The sequence below is a fragment of the Pseudochaenichthys georgianus genome, unplaced genomic scaffold (assembly GCF_902827115.2).
Source record: "Pseudochaenichthys georgianus unplaced genomic scaffold, fPseGeo1.2 scaffold_551_arrow_ctg1, whole genome shotgun sequence".
Classification (NCBI taxonomy): domain Eukaryota; kingdom Metazoa; phylum Chordata; class Actinopteri; order Perciformes; family Channichthyidae; genus Pseudochaenichthys; species Pseudochaenichthys georgianus.
Genome location: NW_027263112.1, coordinates 110424 through 130648, shown reverse-complemented (window position 1 = coordinate 130648; position 20225 = coordinate 110424). Strand labels below are relative to the sequence as shown.

The 20225-nt window shown below is 40.7% G+C and overlaps 1 protein-coding gene across 2 annotated transcripts; it reads right to left on the bottom strand.

Annotated features, from left to right (window-relative positions):
* Positions 1-1441: 1441 nt before the first annotated feature.
* On the bottom strand, positions 1442-19313 carry rnf41 (ring finger protein 41). Of its 2 annotated transcripts, none has more exons than XM_034079131.1 (7): positions 19182-19313; positions 17501-17601; positions 17295-17410; positions 10114-10385; positions 9227-9362; positions 6783-6886; positions 1442-3805 (listed from the first exon to the last, which is right to left on the bottom strand). In XM_034079131.1, exons 3-7 carry the CDS (start codon positions 17382-17384, stop codon positions 3451-3453), a joined length of 957 nt encoding a protein of 318 aa, XP_033935022.1. In that variant the 5' UTR covers positions 17385-17410; positions 17501-17601; positions 19182-19313; the 3' UTR covers positions 1442-3450. The 2 variants fall into 2 exon arrangements, with proteins under 2 accessions (XP_033935022.1, XP_033935024.1); XM_034079133.1 differs by having other exon boundaries at positions 17510-17601.
* Between the last annotated feature and the right edge of the window lie 912 nt (positions 19314-20225).

Below are 20225 nucleotides of genomic sequence, written 5' to 3'. Positions count from 1 at the left end.
TCTGATGGAGTCAGGACTCAGAGACACGAGGAGAGCTGGAGCTCTGATGGAGTCAGGACTCAGAGAGACGAGGAGAGCTGGAGCTCTGATGGAGTCAGGACTCAGAGACACGAGGAGAGCTGGAGCTCTGATGGAGTCAGGACTCAGAGACACGAGGAGAGCTGGAGCTCTGATGGAGTCAGGACTCAGAGAGACGAGGAGAGCTGGAGCTCTGATGGAGTCAGGACTCAGAGACACGAGGAGAGCTGGAGCTCTGATGGAGTCAGGACTCAGAGAGACGAGGAGAGATGGAGCTCTGATGGAGTCAGGACTCAGAGACACGAGGAGAGATGGAGCTCTGATGGAGTCAGGACTCAGCGACACGAGGAGAGCTGGAGCTCTGATGGAGTCAGGACTCGGAGACACGAGGAGAGCAGGAGCTCTGATGGAGTCAGGACTCGGAGACACAAGGAGAGATGGAGCTCTGATGGAGTCAGGACTCAGAGACACGAGGAGAGATGGAGCTCTGATGGAGTCAGGACTCAGAGACACGAGGAGAGATGGAGCTCTGATGGAGTCAGGACTCAGAGACACGAGGAGAGCTGGAGCTCTGATGGAGTCAGGACTCGGAGACACAAGGAGAGATGGAGCTCTGATGGAGTCAGGACTCAGAGACACGAGGAGAGATGGAGCTCTGATGGAGTCAGGACTCAGAGACACGAGGAGAGCTGGAGCTCTGATGGAGTCAGGACTCAGAGACACGAGGAGAGCTGGAGCTCTGATGGAGTCAGGACTCAGAGACACGAGGAGAGCTGGAGCTCTGATGGAGTCAGGACTCAGAGACACGAGGAGAGCTGGAGCTCTGATGGAGTCAGGACTCGGAGACACGAGGAGAGCTGGAGCTCTGATGGAGTCAGGACTCAGAGGGACTCTGAAGAGCCCTCCTGTAGCTCCAGGTTTAAGTTCAGAGTGTAACCAACATTCTTCAATAGAGAGACTAAACAGCTGAGGACACTGAATCACAGTTGTTGTCTCTTATGGCTCGGGGTCATCTCCACCCCGAGAAGGATGTGTTCCAGGTGTCCCACAACAACAACTATCTCTGACCGAGGGTTGCCCGGTAACAAACTGGCAACAACAACAACAACTTGCTAGGGCCGCCCCTCCTTACGGGAGATAGCGGCTGCTCAAGGGTTAGGGCACCTGCGTCAGAGGGCGAAAGGTAAACATGTTGGCGAAATATTCCCTGACATTTATGACCATCAAAAGTCAGATTGTCCGGTAGACAATAAACAGAGATACAACTTCATGACAGAGTTTTTTGTCTTGCAAATTCGTGACATTTCTTCCAAATGCAAGACTTGATGAGAATATCTGCAGATCTCTGAGGACACGCGGTGGAAGAATAAGGAACTGCTTTTATTATTTTCATTATTATTGGCAAGAAAAACGCATCCTTGAGTGAAGTTTGACATGTTTTATTACTTTGTCTGTACAACACGGTACATAACAGACACAAAACAAACAGAAACATTAAGAGGGGGAATATTAAAAAATAAAAAGGGCACAAAACAAACTTCCTGTTTACTTTACACACAGCAGAGTTGAACTCCCAGAAAGCCTTTAGAGTGATTTTACAAATACTTGACAGTCTCTGACGCTCGGTAGTGACGCGAGAAGTCGATATAAAGTGATTCATGATTACCATTTGTCAAATAAAACTCATCAGGAATGTTAAACTTCAAATTTAACATCCGCTGGACCCAAAGAACAGACCATATGTACAATCTGAGGCCACAGAGAAAAACACAGATCCTCATTTCTTCTTCCTGCATGAACTTCAAATGCACCGAAAGGCAGATTTCCAGACATCACATCTTCAAGCATGTGTGTGTAAAAGGCGACACAATAAATAAAACAAATGGCACGGAAGGTTCAGACGATCTGAACTCAGAAGAACAACGTCCTGTGGCGAAAAATACTCGCGGGGAACTGGAGCGAGCGCGAGAAAAACCTCCGAGTCGTCGTCCTGCGGAAAAGAAACGGCGACTCACAGAAACGCATTATACAGAGAGGAAGGAGAGACATTTAGAATTCAATATAGTATTTGTATTTACAAGCATTTATACAACTGAGCGCATTCAACTGGGGTTTCTTTTTCAAGCTTATTACTATATCATGAGGACAATCAGACCAAACAATGCACCAACATACAAACCTTGTAAACATTGCCTGTCGTCAGGGACCAGTCTTTTCTTTCAGTCAGGTTCATAGTGTGTCCTTCTTTAAGGCAAAGGCATGAAGCTGAGCAGAGCCTCTTCATTTGAACCCCCCCGTCGTGTTCGGATCTACTTCCATCGGTAATATAGTGTTTAACATTTCATCTGTTCAGGCATTCGAACACGGTCTTAGTTACACCTGCGATGTTCCCGGTTTAAAAATGCCCCCATAGGAATGAATGGGTATCCCTGAATTACAGTCTAGTCTCCAGCGGTGTGCCACGAAGTGTGATGATAGAAATGTACACGTCCCCAGCGCATAGAAGCTGCCGGATGCTAACCTGCATGTGTCGGGCAATTACCATAGGTTGCGTCGTTAGCTAGCATATTCACACGATGGCTAAAACATGTCTCGGCTGATTTGGACAATTTTGGAGTGGCTTGAGATGTTATCGAGGACGCTTTATCGACGTCTGACATGTTAAGGATCATAAATGGCAGTTTTGAGTCTCCTAAAACTTAAAATCGACCCCAAATTCATCACATCAGTGCACAAATATGTCTACTTTCTGGTTAAAACGGCCCTTCATGATCCTAAAAATGTCAGAAATGGAGTCGACATCATCGAGAAGCCCCAAAACTACTCGAAAGACATTTTTTAACTATTGTCCACCATAGGCTATAATTAACACAACTTGTGCTATTTATACAAACTGCCCAAGATATGCAGGTTAGCTTCCGGCAGCTTCTATGCGCTCGGGACCCGTACTGTACATTTCGAAGATAAAACGTTGGGGTCCTCAACATTTGTGGGTTCACGATAAGACTCTGCAGCGAGACTGTTACGTTCGATACATCCACGAGTCTCCAGCGTGTATCCTCTGCAGTTAGTCATGTGACCAGCCGCCTGAGTTGAATAACATTTGGTCGTGATTAGTGCTTTCTGTGTTAATGTCAGATCAGTTAAAACACACCGTTTTCTTTATAACCAATGCTGTCGATGTGTTGTGATTTTAAAAAGCTGTCTTTTATTGTTGCCGGGGACAACAGCTGGAAACTAGCTGCTCCACTAAGTGTTTTTTGTGACAGCCGATTAACGGGGACTGTCCACGGATAACATTTGGTCATGATAAGTGTTACTGTAAGAGCTGTGAAACGCCCCCGGGAACACCGCAGTGAGGCGAGGGGAGAATCGAACGCGACGGGAAGGGTTAAATCAGCCAGGATTCAGATCGGGAATTCGTCGTCTTCATTACAAGATCTCCTCGACTCCGTGAGCGAAGATCATGACGAGTCCGGGCTCTAGGATCATGTCTTCGCCCATGTGCTGGTTCTCGCAGGCCATCACCACCACCGCCTGCTTCCCGGGGATCCGCTTGGCCACGTAGTTCTCGTAGTATCGCCGGTTCATCTGCCGCGTCTCCAGCGTGGCGAGGCCCTGAGGCCAGTTCCTCTCGTGGGCGTTCTCGATCAGGTCGTTGACGATGGAGAGCGGGCAGCCGCTGTCGATCAGAGAGCGCTTGATGACCGCCTGCAGCACGGCGTCCGGAGTGGAGATCATCCCCCCCCAACGAGTGACCCGCGCCGGCTGCATGGAGTTCACCCACCTGAGGAGGAGGAGGGGGGGGGGAGAGGAAGAGATGGGGGGGGGAGGAAGAGGAGGGGGGGGGGAGGAAGAGGAGGGAGTTAGGGAGATATTTGAAAAAAAAGAAAAGTAAAACACTATTTTCTGGAAGATCTTCGGGGAAAAGGTTAGGATTCATATTAAATAGGAAGAAATGTCATAATCAGATTAATGCTATATTTTAACAAGAAATAACTTGTATATAAATAACTTAATATTATCTCCGAGGTAGAGGAGGAGGAGGAAGAGGAGGAGGAGGAAGAGGGGGGAGTTAGGGAGACATTTCTAAGAAAAAAACTTGGATATTTACAAAGAAATAAAACTTTTAAACTATTTGAGGGAAATGCAAGGGGGGGTAAAATGATGATAATATTAAATAGTAAGAAATTAAATATTCAGAGAAATAAATTCTCTTATTTTCAATACAAATATAAAAAAACATCTGAAATCAAAGTCACGAATTAAAACTCAAAACATAAGAAAAAATAATGTCGTTATTTAATCATAAATGTGCGAGAAAATACGTCAATATTGTCGTCTATACTCTCTCCCCACCCGGATCAGTTTTAATACATTTGCGAGACAAGAAATATGATAGCATGAATTAAAACATTCAAGTTTAGAAAAAATTACCTTTTGATATTTTTTCTTGCTATCGTTGCAGAGATACCCGAGATAACCTGAAGAGTATTCAAGCTTTTTCTGACAATTTTACAATTTAAAATGTGTCGTTTTTTTCTACGGGTAAAAATATTTTCCGAGCTCCTTTGTTGCCTGTTTTTAATTTTTTAGCCACAATAACCCTGATAAGTCTCACATATATATATACATATATGTTATATATACTTCCACCTTTAAGTCTTCCACCTCTCTAACCCAGGGCCCGGGGTGATATGTCCTGGCCCTTTGAGTATAATGTTAAAAACTAATTACTTGTTTTATTATTTTTTTGGGCCAGAGTGCCTTTATTCCAGAGAGGGTGTTCAATTGAGAGAGAGGGGAGACAATGCCTGAAAACTTTGCTTCTCTGCGTGAAATTAGATAATTTCACCAAAATGAAATGCTGGTTAAATCAGCTTCACATGTCGGCCCACGGAGTTCTGAACTTTACATTTAGGGTGCATTCACACCTAATAGTCCGCTTCTCACCAGACCACAGTTTGTTCCATTGCTTCATTTTCCTGAAGGTTCGGTTTGCGTTCACACGGCAAAACTCAAACGGACTATAAACTTTAAACACAAGTCATGTGCTCGGAAATGCTGTTCACCCATTGGTCAGACATCAGACATTACGGGGGTAAAAACGCAAATCCCGGACATTTCTACCGGAGCCTCGGCCATGGAGCGTCGGCACTTTCAGCAGGTTATTCTCATGCTGCTGTTAGTCTGGAGATCAACAGACACTAGCGGCCCGCGCATATGATTATAATCAGACAACGTCCGTTAAAAAACATTATAACACAATGAGACGTTCTGCAGTCAGGAGGGCGTTTCCCCGACGACAGGTGTTCCTACTTTTATGTAGCTGACGGAGAATTTGTACGACACTGTTCAACGCTTCATTCCGCTTCACTCTTGAAAGACTCTTTCGCTAAAGATTTTGAAGACATCCGCGTCCTTGTGACACGTAAATACTGCGCTTCCTATGTTTCAGTGCGGACTGCGTTCACATCAGCGATGAACCGCTCCAGAGTTCACAAGCAAGCGCTCCGAGACCACCTCTTCTAGCGGACCAGAGTCCGGTTGCTTAGTTCCCTTCAGAGGTCTGCGTTCACACCGACCCAAATGAACCGCACCAAGCGGCTCAACGCACCAGGGTTCAACCGGACTGTACAAGGCAGGTGTGAACGCACCCTAAGATATATGAAGGCCTTGGGGCTATGCAGTTGATTTAATTAAACACAATATATGTGACCTGCTCCATCGAAATCAGTCGCATTGACCCGAAGACACATTTTGAGTTGTATACACTGTTGGAAAGAGGAGATTCCTAGCTTTCTAATGATATCAGGATTCTTTTTGTACTCCAAATATTAAGCGAAATATGTCACATTATATAATGACTGTCACCGAGTCCTCATTTTGAGAAAAAGGCCTTTAAAGTTTCCTCTCCTCTGGAATCCATCGATCTGATTGGTTATTAGCAAATGATCAAAATACTACGGAGGGAAGATATTTTCATTTGGAGGGGAAACTCGCGAGTGTGTGTGTATACGTGTGTGTGTGTGTGTTTTTGTAATTTTGCGTTTGTGTGTATCATGTTTGTTTCCTGGGGAAAACACTCACGAGAAACACCGGCTGTTGTTGTGCCTGCTGTGGCGTTACATTACTCCGTTCTCCGCTTGTAATTATGCCGAAGCTTCAAAGTTGTTTTTATCATCTGAATTTGCCGAAACAAGTTTAATATTCTGAAAGCCAAGACTCTGTTTAATTTAAATCAGATGAAAACAAACTGTAACGGACCCTGCCGTGTTATCTATGATTACTTTACTCTTACGTTCATAATGTCAGCCGGAGGGAGGGGGGCGGCGCTAAAATCAAACAAAACACCCGAACCCTGAACAAATATTTTTTTACGTAAATCCACGTTTATTCTGAAATGAGCCGTTGCGACTTCCGACTGATTTCGATAGAGCGGGTCACATATGCACTCCACGTGCTGTTGTAGTATTTACTGCTCATATTTGAAGCACCTTTTTCCCGTCTCCTTGCTTTGGATCATGTTCATCAACCGGCCCCATTCCAAACTAATTGAATAGCCCTGCTCTAAACTGTTGTTGGTGTATTTAGTAAATAGTGTGATTTCTAGTTTTATCTTTTGATATGTGTATGCTTCCTGATTGATATCGAGCGGTCTGTGGCTCTTTGCTGTAACAATGTTCCCCCAAAGGTACCCTCCCCCCCCCCCCCCCCGACAGAGTGAACCTGAGAATAACCCCGGAGAGCGGGTGAAGACTCACTCGAGGATCTCGTTGTACTCGATGCTCTCCTCCAGGTTCTGCAGGTTGGGGTTGGCGCTGCGGATCGCCCTCATGTACGCCTTCAGCAGCTGGATGTCCCGCTTCTGCAAGACAACAGCATCGAGTTCAGAGAGGCGCTGAAGCTAGAAATAGAGTCACCTCCTCATACATGCCGTTTGGAATTGTTATAACATTTTAAAAACTTGGGATGATTTCCAAAACCGGCTGTGAAAAACGTGCAAATATAACATTGGTCAGTGTTTGTTTGTTTGTGAGTGGGGATTAGGGATGCATATCGTTGACTTTTTTACGATACCGATACCACTGAACGATACCGATATATATCGTGATACTTTGAAAATGTATCATCCCACAATTACTCCCATGAAGCGCTTCATGATATAGTTTCACATGTCAAATGAATATTAAATTCAGTTGTGGGACTTCTTGGACTTTCTTTAGTGCTGAACGAACAATGAAAAATACAAACAAAATATGAAGAAAACCGATTACGGAATATCTTTTATAACGCATCAGGTGTGCCGCGTGAATAGCACATCTGGTCAATGCAAACAGACCGTTATAGCACCGTTATAATTAATGTTGAACCTGAGATTCGACTAGAGAACAAATACATAATAGAATAATGGTCATGAGATCACAACAAATCTCATCTTTAAAATCAACATTTGCCTTCACTGGTGAGAGAAAACAAATCCCATTCATTCATTTGTGGGACTTTTACCTTTCTCGTATCGAACAAACAATGAAAAATGCATAAAATATGAAGAAAAACGATGATGGCAATCTAATTTATAACACCCGCCATCACGGGCCACGGACTCACGTTTAAAATTAATGGGAAAAGTTTTGTTTTTTTAATATCGAAACCGGATCTGATTTCGGGACGGTATACCGTAGCCACCAGTAACCAGTATTTCGGTAATACTGGATACCGGTATGCATCCCTAGTGGGGATGAAGTATTAATTGGTACTATCTAGGGCTGAACAATATATCGTGTCATGGCGATAACCACGACATGCGCATGCGCAATATTCACCGCAGGGACGTGCGATTGTATCAATTTTTTATAATATATTTTTTTCCTCATTTTTTCATATTAGGACGTGCGATATTAAGTAGGAGAATTAATTAGCATTTTAATCGCACTTATTTTTGCACAGCGGAACGTTTCTCACTGGATGAGTTTCAGGCGTACCGATTATACTGGAGCACCAACTAACGTTCATGACTTCAGCATGGGACTTCAAACAACAACAAACCACGGTGAACAATAGTCAAACATGAACGAACAAGCTGATGAGACCGCTTTGGTCGGCCCCGTGGATGGGACATTTTGTTTTAAAAAACGGACGGATGGAAGCGTCGATAAGAGCACGGTTGTGTGCAAATTATGCAAAAAAGAATGTGCATATCACCGCAGCTCATCAAGCCTGAAGTATCACCTAAATGCAAAGCATGTAGCAGCTAGCATGTAGCAGTTAGCATGTAGCAGCTAGCATGTAGCAGCTAGCGTGGACGTTAGCCCGACTCCGAGTGCAAGGAACCACACCCTGACCCAACCCACACTCAACCAGACGACTGGTTTCAGGGCCAGGATGAGTGAGTCCACGTCTGAGAAAATACCCAGCTCCCTGGCTCACTGGATGCACTCGACTGTCGACCACCTGGAGTCACATCCATGTGAAACTGCTTCTCACTGTTCTCAGGTCAAATATGTATATTTGATTAAAAATGCGATTAATTTCGATTAATTAATTACAAAGCCTCTAATCAATTCGATTAATTTTTTTAATCGAGTCCCGGCTCTAGAATGAATTCAAAACACGTCATGTTACAATTATTTTGCTGCTTGCTACAAAAGGAAAACCTGCGCGGCTCTCATGTCAGGGGCACTTGAGTGAGTGACATGCAGGCTCTGTCAGCAAACCACCAATCACAACCACTCTTGATCAGATCCCAGCAGGCCCCGCCCCGCTGGTTTGCAGACCATCAAAACACTGGTAAAAACTGAGCGAGGCACAGGAGGACAATACCGGGGAGAATGAAGATTTACTTCCAAAAGAAAAGCAACATCTGCCATCTGGAACTATTTTGGATCCAAAAAGTTCTTCTCGTCTTCACAGATGCACCCCCTTACTTGAGGGTAAGCAACCTGCATTATCAGGACATGTTGGATTCATGACTTAAGTTCAGACCCCAGACGTCCGTGACTCAAATCCTTCATCCGGTTAAATATAGTTTAAAAAAACGCAATATATATCGCAGGAAAAAATATATATCGCAATGTCAGTTTTTTTAAATATCGTGCAGCCCTGGTACTCTCTACTTTAAGTCAACTTGTGTTGCAAATTCATTTCTTGGTGTTATGAAATCTTGACTGTAATGTAAAACGTATAATATGTTCCCTGGTGTCCTCACCTGCTCCCCCAGCTGGTGTTTGTGCTCCGTCACGGTCTTCTCCAGGTCTGAGATCCTGGTCTGCTGCTGACCGACCACCGTCCGCAAATGTTTGATGCAGTTGTGGTTCGGAACCTCGTCTTTGGGCATCTCCAGCCTGCAGGAGGAGGAACACGGGGTTCAATGTCAGGCTGTTCAAGAGGTGTAGCACCAGCACCTCGACCGGGACGCAGTGGATCAAGGGTAGTACCTCCATCTTTGTTCATACTTTTCCAGACACTTACGCTGCTATGGACAATCTTACACTAATGTACATTTACTAAGTGACTTGGTGTGTCTGTTGATTGTGTATATATAGGATATACATATTATTATATTGTATTTGGGATTGTCAAACTTACATCCAGTGTTTGGAGCCGTTAGAAAACATTTAATGTAAGAAGAGGTTTTCCTAATCCGGCTATTTGGTCCTCATTAATATGGACACGTAAAACTTTAAATGTTTTCAGAACATTGTTGTTAATAACTTCTTATGTTTATATACATATTTTACTTTTTATCTCACGAAAATGGAGCAACAAAACCAGATACAGATTCTTGGTAAGCAACTTTTCTTGATGTGAAAAAGGAAGAACGGACTTCCAGGTCCGACACGAGGTGCAGGAGTTTCAAATAAATGTTTCTCCGTTCGATCTGAAACACATCGCTGCTGACGGGCGGCTCGGTCGGACAAGTGATGGTTAATGTTTTCATATTTTAATTAAACATTTTGCTCAAAATATCAAACAGATAATTCGAGCCTCCTCCGTTTCAGCCCTGTTGCTGAAGTGCTGATTCTGGGTCAGTAGCTTTAAAAACATGATATACACTTTAACCCCTAACCGTGCCCCTCAGAGATCGCTCCTCACCCGCAGCCCTCCACGCAGCTCACGGGTCTCTTGGGGTTGTGCTGGCAGTCTCGGAGGTGTGACGTCAGCTGGTCCAGGCGCAGCGTGGCGCCGCAGCCGAAGCCCGCGTTGTCGCAGCTGATCTGCAGTTTGGACAGCATGTTACGCATGATGCGGGGCACGGGCCGCAGGTGAGCCAGCGTCACCACGGTGCGGTCCACGGGACATATCTGCTGCTGCGCAAACCACTGGGTTATACAGGCGTTGCAGAAGGCATGCTCGCAGTGAGGAGCCTGGGGGGGGAGAGAGACCATCGTTAGAACAACAACGATACCACAGGTTTGTTTTCTAGTGTTTGTGTGAGGAAGCAGAGATGGCAAGAGTACACACTTCCTTCACTCAAGTAGAAGTACAGATACTGGTGTTTCAAAGTACTCTGGTGAAAGTAGAAGTACTGACTAAACTTCTTTACTCAAGTCAAAGTAAAGAGGCTTTGAAGTGTACTTCAGTAGAAAGTACCCATAGCTAGCAGCTGCTTCAAAGAGTACCTGACCTCCCTTTATATCAATAGAACAATAATGTCATTGTTAGCTAATGAATGTTTCCATGCTGAACAACGGCAACATGACAACGTTTCCATTGGTCCCTCTTCTTTAGAGAAGACCAGGAAGTGATGGATACACGGATCGTGTTCCAACCAATAGGCACGCAGTGACTCTAAAGAATAATGACCACGCACCAAAACACACATTCAGACTAAAGGAACCAGCTGTTTGGGAAATGAGAGAAGTAGAAAGTACAGGTATTTGGGTTCAACATGTAAGAAGTAGAAAGTACAGGTATTTGGGTTCAACATGCAAGAAGTAGAAAGTACAGGTATTTGGGTTCAACATGTAAGAAGAAGAAAGTACAGGTATTTGGGTTCAACATGTAAGAAGTAGAAAGTACAGGTATTTGGGTTCAACATGCAAGAAGTAGAAAGTACAGGTATTTGGGTTCAACATGTAAGAAGAAGAAAGTACAGGTATTTGGGTTCAACATGTAAGAAGTAGAAAGTACAGGTATTTGGGTTCAACATGTAAGAAGTAGAAAGTACAGGTATTTGGTTCAACATGTAAGAAGTAAGAAAGTACAGGTATTTGGGTTCAACATGTAAGAAGTAGAAAGTACAGGTATTTGGGTTCAACATGCAAGAAGTAGAAAGTACAGGTATTTGGGTTCAACATGCAAGAAGTAGAAAGTACAGGTATTTGAGTTCAACATGAGAGAAGTAGAAAGTACAGGTATTTGAGTTCAACATGCAAGAAGTAGAAAGTACAGGTATTTGAGTTCAACATGAGAGAAGTAGAAAGTACAGGTATTTGAGTTCAACATGTGAGAAGTAGAAAGTACAGGTATTTGAGTTCAACATGTAAGAAGTAGAAAGTACAGGTATTTGAGTTCAACATGTGAGAAGTAGAAAGTACAGGTATTTGAGTTCAACATGAGAGAAGTAGAAAGTACAGGTATTTGAGTTCAACATGTGAGAAGTAGAAAGTACAGGTATTTGAGTTCAACATGTAAGAAGTAGAAAGTTCAGGTATTTGAGTTCAACATGTAAGAAGTAGAAAGTTCAGGTATTTGTGTTCAACATGTAAGAAGTAGAAAGTTCAGGTATTTGAGTTCAACATGTAAGAAGTAGAAAGTTCAGGTATTTGAGTTCAACATGTAAGAAGTAGAAAGTACAGGTATTTGTGTTCAACATGTGAGAAGTAGAAAGTACAGGTATTTGAGTTCAACATGTAAGAAGTAGAAAGTTCAGGTATTTGAGTTCAACATGTAAGAAGTAGAAAGTACAGGTATTTGAGTTCAACATGTAAGAAGTAGAAAGTACAGGTATTTGGGTTCAACATGTGAGAAGTAGAAAGTACAGGTATTTGTGTTCAACATGTAAGAAGTAGAAAGTACAGGTATTTGAGTTCAACATGTAAGAAGTAGAAAGTACAGGTATTTGGTTCAACATGTGAGAAGTAGAAAGTACAGGTATTTGTGTTCAACATGTAAGAAGTAGAAAGTACAGGTATTTGAGTTCAACATGTAAGAAGTAGAAAGTACAGGTATTTGAGTTCAACATGTGAGAAGTAGAAAGTACAGGTATTTGAGTTCAACATGTAAGAAGTAGAAAGTACAGGTATTTGAGTTCAACATGTGAGAAGTAGAAAGTACAGGTATTTGAGTTCAACATGTAGAGAAGTAGAAAGTACAGGTATTTGAGTTCAACATGTAGAGAAGTAGAAAGTACAGGTTTTGAGTTCAACATGTGAGAAGTAGAAAGTACAGGTATTTGAGTTCAACATGTAAGAAGTAGAAAGTACAGGTATTTGGGTTCAACATGTGAGAAGTAGAAAGTACAGGTATTTGAGTTCAACATGTGAGAAGTAGAAAGTACAGGTATTTGAGTTCAACATGTAAGAAGTAGAAAGTACAGGTATTTGAGTTCAACATGTAAGAAGTAGAAAGTACAGGTATTTGAGTTCAACATGTGAGAAGTAGAAAGTACAGGTATTTGAGTTCAACATGTGAGAAGTAGAAAGTACAGGTATTTGTGTTCAGCATGTAAGAAGTAGAAAGTACAGGTATTTGATTTCAACATGTGAGAAGTAGAAAGTACAGGTATTTGAGTTCAACATGTGAGAAGTAGAAAGTTCAGGTATTTGAGTTCAACATGTAAGAAGTAGAAAGTTCAGGTATTTGAGTTCAACATGTAAGAAGTAGAAAGTACAGGTATTTGGTGTTCAACATGTGAGAAGTAGAAAGTACAGGTATTTGAGTTCAACATGTAAGAAGTAGAAAGTTCAGGTATTTGAGTTCAACATGTAAGAAGTAGAAAGTACAGGTATTTGAGTTCAACATGTAAGAAGTAGAAAGTACAGGTATTTGAGTTCAACATGTAAGAAGTAGAAAGTACAGGTATTTGGGTTCAACATGTGAGAAGTAGAAAGTACAGGTATTGTGTTCAACATGTAAGAAGTAGAAAGTACAGGTATTTGAGTTCAACATGTAAGAAGTAGAAAGTACAGGTATTTGGGTTCAACATGTGAGAAGTAGAAAGTACAGGTATTTGTGTTCAACATGTAAGAAGTAGAAAGTACAGGTATTTGAGTTCAACATGTAAGAAGTAGAAAGTACAGGTATTTGAGTTCAACATGTGAGAAGTAGAAAGTACAGGTTTTTGAGTTCAACATGTGAGAAGTAGAAAGTACAGGTATTTGAGTTCAACATGTAAGAAGTAGAAAGTACAGGTATTTGGGTTCAACATGTGAGAAGTAGAAAGTACAGGTATTTGAGTTCAACATGTGAGAAGTAGAAAGTACAGGTATTTGAGTTCAACATGTAAGAAGTAGAAAGTACAGGTATTTGAGTTCAACATGTAAGAAGTAGAAAGTACAGGTATTTGAGTTCAACATGTGAGAAGTAGAAAGTACAGGTATTTGAGTTCAACATGTGAGAAGTAGAAAGTACAGGTATTTGTGTTCAGCATGTAAGAAGTAGAAAGTACAGGTATTTGAGTTCAACATGAGAGAAGTAGAAAGTACAGGTATTTGAGTTCAACATGTGAGAAGTAGAAAGTACAGGTATTTGAGTTCAACATGTAAGAAGTAGAAAGTTCAGGTATTTGAGTTCAACATGTAAGAAGTAGAAGTTCAGGTATTTGTGTTCAACATGTAAGAAGTAGAAAGTTCAGGTATTTGAGTTCAACATGTAAGAAGTAGAAAGTTCAGGTATTTGAGTTCAACATGTAAGAAGTAGAAAGTACAGGTATTTGTGTTCAACATGTGAGAAGTAGAAGTTCAGGTATTTAAGTTCAACATGTAAGAAGTAGAAAGTTCAGGTATTTGAGTTCAACATGTAAGAAGTAGAAAGTACAGGTATTTGAGTTTCAACATGTAAGAAGTAGAAAAGTACAGGTATTTGGGTTCAACATGTGAGAAGTAGAAAGTACAGGTATTTGTGTTCAACATGTAAGAAGTAGAAAGTACAGGTATTTGAGTTCAACATGTAAGAAGTAGAAAGTACAGGTATTTGGGTTCAACATGTGAGAAGTAGAAAGTACAGGTATTTGTAGTTCAACATGTAAGAAGTAGAAAGTACAGGTATTTGAGTTCAACATGTAAGAAGTAGAAAGTACAGGTATTTGAGTTCAACATGTGAGAAGTAGAAAGTACAGGTATTTGAGTTCAACATGTAAGAAGTAGAAAGTACAGGTATTTGAGTTCAACATGTGAGAAGTAGAAAGTACAGGTATTTGAGTTCAACATGTGAGAAGTAGAAAGTACAGGTATTTGAGTTCAACATGTGAGAAGTAGAAAGTACAGGTTTTTTAGTTCAACATGTGAGAAGTAGAAAGTACAGGTATTTGAGTTCAACATGTAAGAAGTAGAAAGTACAGGTATTTGGGTTCAGCATGTGAGAAGTAGAAAGTACAGGTATTTGAGTTCAACATGTGAGAAGTAGAAAGTACAGGTATTTGAGTTCAACATGTAAGAAGTAGAAAGTACAGGTATTTGAGTTCAACATGTAAGAAGTAGAAAGTACAGGTATTGAGTTCAACATGTGAGAAGTAGAAAGTACAGGTATTTGAGTTCAACATGTGAGAAGTAGAAAGTACAGGTATTTGTGTTCAGCATGTAAGAAGTAGAAAGTACAGGTATTTGATTTCAACATGTGAGAAGTAGAAAGTACAGGTATTTGAGTTCAACATGTGAGAAGTAGAAAGTTCAGGTATTTGAGTTCAACATGTAAGAAGTAGAAAGTTCAGGTATTTGAGTTCAACATGTAAGAAGTAGAAAGTACAGGTATTTGTGTTCAACATGTGAGAAGTAGAAAGTACAGGTATTTGAGTTCAACATGTAAGAAGTAGAAAGTTCAGGTATTTGAGTTCAACATGTAAGAAGTAGAAAGTACAGGTATTTGAGTTCAACATGTAAGAAGTAGAAAGTACAGGTATTTGAGTTCAACATGTAAGAAGTAGAAAGTACAGGTATTTGGGTTCAACATGTGAGAAGTAGAAAGTACAGGTATTTGTGTTCAACATGTAAGAAGTAGAAAGTACAGGTATTTGAGTTCAACATGTAAGAAGTAGAAAGTACAGGTATTTGGGTTCAACATGTGAGAAGTAGAAAGTACAGGTATTGTGTTCAACATGTAAGAAGTAGAAAGTACAGGTATTTGAGTTCAACATGTAAGAAGTAGAAAGTACAGGTATTTGAGTTCAACATGTGAGAAGTAGAAAGTACAGGTTTTTGAGTTCAACATGTGAGAAGTAGAAAGTACAGGTATTTGAGTTCAACATGTAAGAAGTAGAAAGTACAGGTATTTGGGTTCAACATGTGAGAAGTAGAAAGTACAGGTATTTGAGTTCAACATGTGAGAAGTAGAAAGTACAGGTATTTGAGTTCAACATGTAAGAAGTAGAAAGTACAGGTATTTGAGTTCAACATGTAAGAAGTAGAAAGTACAGGTATTTGAGTTCAACATGTGAGAAGTAGAAAGTACAGGTATTTGAGTTCAACATGTGAGAAGTAGAAGTACAGGTATTTGTGTTCAGCATGTAAGAAGTAGAAAGTACAGGTATTTGATTTCAACATGTGAGAAGTAGAAAGTACAGGTATTTGAGTTCAACATGTGAGAAGTAGAAAGTACAGGTATTTGGGTTCAACATGTAAGAAGTAGAAAGTACAGGTATTTGAGTTCAACATGTGAGAAGTAGAAAGTACAGGTATTTGAGTTCAACATGTGAGAAGTAGAAAGTACAGGTATTTGTGTTCAGCATGTAAGAAGTAGAAAGTACAGGTATTTGATTTCAACATGTGAGAAGTAGAAAGTACAGGTATTTGAGTTCAACATGTGAGAAGTAGAAAGTACAGGTATTTGAGTTCAACATGTAAGAAGTAGAAAGTACAGGTATTTGGGTTCAACATGTGAGAAGTAGAAAGTACATGTATTTGAGTTCAACATGTAGGAAGTAGAAAGTACAGGTATTTGGGTTCAACATGTGAGAAGTAGAAAGTACAGGTATTTGAGTTCAACATGTGAGAAGTAGAAAGTACAGGTATTTGGGTTCAACATGTAAGAAGTAGAAAGTACAGGTATTTGGGTTCAACATGTAAGAAGTGGTCAGAACAATAAGTAGTGGAATAAAGTACTGATACCATTTTTTTTTAGATAGTAAAAATAACTTAATTCAGAGCGAGAGTGAGAAAAAAACCTTAACATTAAAAAATGAATATATTCTGGCGTCATAAAATCGTTAATTTGCGAGAAACAGATGTCACTAAATAACAAGAAAAAACCGTTAATATTCTCTGAGATTAAAAAGGCAAGAAAATAAACTAGAATATAAGGAAACTTAATGCAGTTTAAAACTATTTTCTGTTGGTAAAGTGGAAATGAATTAGGGGGAAATTGCTTGGTATTAAATAGGAAAAATATATTTGATATTCTTTTAGATTAAAGCAGTAAAAATACATGTTTTTAAGTTGCTGGTCGCTGCCTCCATATCAAACACTGAAACCTAAAAGATCACAAACAAAGAAACTGACGAGGCAGAAAAGCATCTCTGGTGTCTTTGGTTTCAGGTGGAAGAGGCGGGTAAAGGTAGAGCGGGGAACATATCCTTCATATAGGATAAGTGTGTGAAGTAGATCCACAGCTGTCTGCTTCTACTGCACACACACACTGCACCTCCGTCAGATCACCCCTCTAACGCAGGGGTGTCCAAACTACGGCCCGCGGGACATTTTGAATCGGCCTTCAGCTAATTAAGAAAGTGTAGTGAAATATGGCCCACACAGGAAACTTCTGCTTGTCTTATAATGTACATCTTAAATATATATGTTCAAATACATTACACAGTATTCATGTGTTAATTAAAGTTGGAAACATGTGCTAACAAATCTAAGTTGATAAGAAAAAAGCCCAGTAACTTATTTCCACAACAAGCTTGAAATAAACCCTTCGTATTTCCTCCTATGAAATAAGGAATGAGCCGCCTACACAATAACTCCAACGCTTTTTTTTCCAACTTAACTTATGAGGTAATATATCCCTTCGTATGTTTTTCTGTATGTGGCCCTCGGTGAAAAAGGTTTGTACCCCCCCCTCCTTTCACGCAAACATGTCCCACATTGGGATGAGCAAAGTACTTCTTATCTTGATCTGACCTGCACTGGTTCTTCCAGCACTCCACTGCAGATGGGGCACAGCAGGTCTTCATCCACCTCCCCTTGGAACCTCGTAATGTCGTACCCCATGGTACATACCTGGGATACACAGCCTCCTGAAACACACAGGGGATATTTAGACACCCTCATGCGACTGAAGATAGATGTAAAGACTTATAGTATCTACGCAAACACGCGGAGCCTACCTCACTCACAAAAGGCCTGAAATGCTTCCATTCAGCTCTGGAGGTAAAACTGCGACATCAGGCAGAAACAATCTGTCCGGGATAAGAGACAGACACCCCCCCTGCAAAAAAGAAATGATATTCACATTGATTATTCAGTTTTAAAAAACAATATTGGATAGTTGATGGCTAGGTAAGATAATAATAATAATGTTTCCTCTGTGCGGGATCTCTGATTTTAGGACAGAGACAGACATGCCCCACCAAGACACACAGCTGTTGTGTCTCTTTATTTGCATGTATGTTTCTTTGTGGTTTGTATTTGCAGTAGTGTGTGTCCTTGATGCTATTTGGTGTCTTTGTATTTCTCGTTCTGGTCATTTTGAGCCTCTTTCTGTTTGGTACACGTGTTATTCATTTGGTCAGCTGTGCCTGGTGGGGTTGTTCAGAAAACCCTCCCATGGCTGACACCAAGAGGTGAGTTCTGCTTCAGTAACCCACAGAAGAAGAAACGGACGGTTACAGGAATACTAAAATGGCCTAAAGTTCAAATTACAACACACCTTTGAATCAGATGCTTTTTCCTCATACTCGGTACTTCAGAATCAGAAACAGGTTTATCACCAGGTAGGTTGACATGTACGAGGAATTTGATTTGGTGTCGTTGTGGATACATAAAAGTAAAACTAAAATTAAAAACAGATAGAAAACTATAATAGCATTCAAATATGTTAAAAAAAACAGTCAAATATAGCAGTATTTACTTACTTTAACGGGATGACTTTACAGGAAGCTAAACCGAGAGGGACATGCTATTTAAAAAGTACATTTAGTGTGATTACTAGATGAATGAAAGGTGTTTGAGCCTTACAGGGAACCCACCGAGCCCAGAGAGGAGGTGGTTAACCCTCTAACACCCAACATGTGAACCACCTCCTGCTGACACTGACAGGAGACTGTGTATAAATATATATTCATATACAGCTGACCTGGTTTCAGACACACACACACACACACACACCTGGCTGCACATCCATCGCGCTCTGCATGCACACATGCTAACCACCAATGCTAACGTTAGCCACGTCTATGATGTGATTCTGTGACACATTTCACTACCTGTAAGTTAATAATAAGCTAAAGTGCAGTCATCTCGATTTAACACCCTTCTGTTTGACTTTGACCGGTGTCAGTGCAGTTTCCTGGTAATTAATTAAATGCAGCTAACTGTTGAAATATTGTGCAATGTGCAATATAAACACTATCTATACATATTTTCATAGATGTCCAGAAACGTATTTTTATGGTGGCAATACTTTGATATGCTGGCCTTTTTTTAACCTGCTATGCTACAGTACATTTCGCCGCTGTGGAAATAATAAAAGGTATTCTGAGTCTGATTCACGCTTGCTAACTGGGTTTGCTCTGGATGTTACCATCAAGCTAACACATGCTAACAGATAGCCGTTGATTTCCTATGGACGTTAGCATTGAGCTAACACCGAGCTAACGCCTGTTAACCAGATACCCGTTAGTTTCCTATAGATGTTAGCATCGAGCTAATGCATGCTAACTAGATTTCCTCTTGATGTTAGCATCGAGCTAACCAGACAGAGCTCAGTCTGAGGAAACTACACCGACAAATGTCTCATCACAACCCGCCACCTTAGGGGAACACATCATTACGGAATGGTATACCTACTTGAACATGTAATGAAACAGATCCTAATCCCGAGGTTTTTGATTTTCCTGACGTCCTACTGTAACTAGTAGCTCGTTAGCCACGTCCTGAGCTACATCCTACACCGCTGTGTCGTGACGTCGGGACCGAGGCGTGCGGGCGATGACGTCATGACGTAAAAGAGTAGGAGCATTTTTTTTATTGGTCCGTAAAAACTAAATGAATAACTATTTGTTTCACTCCAAAAAAGGGCTAAAATATGTATTTATAAGCCAGTGTAATATCAGTATGTATGACATGAACAATGTTTAATTTCAAAATGATAAATCAAAAAATAATGTCACGTGGGTATCTTATTAAAAAGTGGAATTATTTTTTCATTTTCATATTTTCTTTTTATTTGAGAGGGCACCAATTTCATTTATTAATTAATGTCCAACACATCGGGTATGAAAGGCCTCCTCTTCAGCCAGGCACTGTTGTGATTCCCTGCATGTTGCAGCAGGTGAACAGGAAGGAGGTGCACTGCATGCAGAACGAGAGTTGGAATATGTCGGCATCTTTCTGCAGGGACAGCAGCGTCATCATGTGGTTCTGATCGTAAATCCAGCTCCAGCTCCAGCGACGTGCAGGGTGAAACCTTCAATACATATATTTTGTACAGTGATCCAGAATACTGATTTGATTTCAGAATTTTTACATAATTTGGATTTTTTTTCTCAGACTTTTTCAGAATTAGATTTTTTTCAGAATTTTGACTTTTTTCAGAATTTTATTTTAATTTGTACATATATAAATCCAACTCCAGGTAATCCTTGGTCTCTGAATTGTTCTTAGAATAAAACTAGCAGCATCTACTGTAGGTGGTTTCTGCAATATTAAAATGTCTGTGGATGTAATGGCGGTTGCCGGTGGTACAATGCACAGCTTACATTTGTATATAAATATATATTTTTTAACATTTGAAAAATGTAGGTTGAAGCATTTCATAGATATCTTTTTTGCACAAAGCATTATTTCAAATGTTAAAAACCGTCAAGCTACCTCCTCACACCTGTATGTTTC

Excerpts from the sequence above, each read along its gene's own strand:
- rnf41 (XM_034079131.1), bottom strand. The coding sequence starts at position 17,384 with ATGGGGTACGACATTACGAGGTTCCAAGGGGAGGTGGATGAAGACCTG. Across the intron at positions 10,386-17,294 it reads TGCTGGAAGAACCAGTGCAG|GCTCCTCACTGCGAGCATGC; the intron begins GTCAGATCAAGA and ends CTCCCCCCCCAG. Across the intron at positions 6,887-9,226 it reads AACACCAGCTGGGGGAGCAG|AAGCGGGACATCCAGCTGCT; the intron begins GTGAGGACACCA and ends GTTGTCTTGCAG.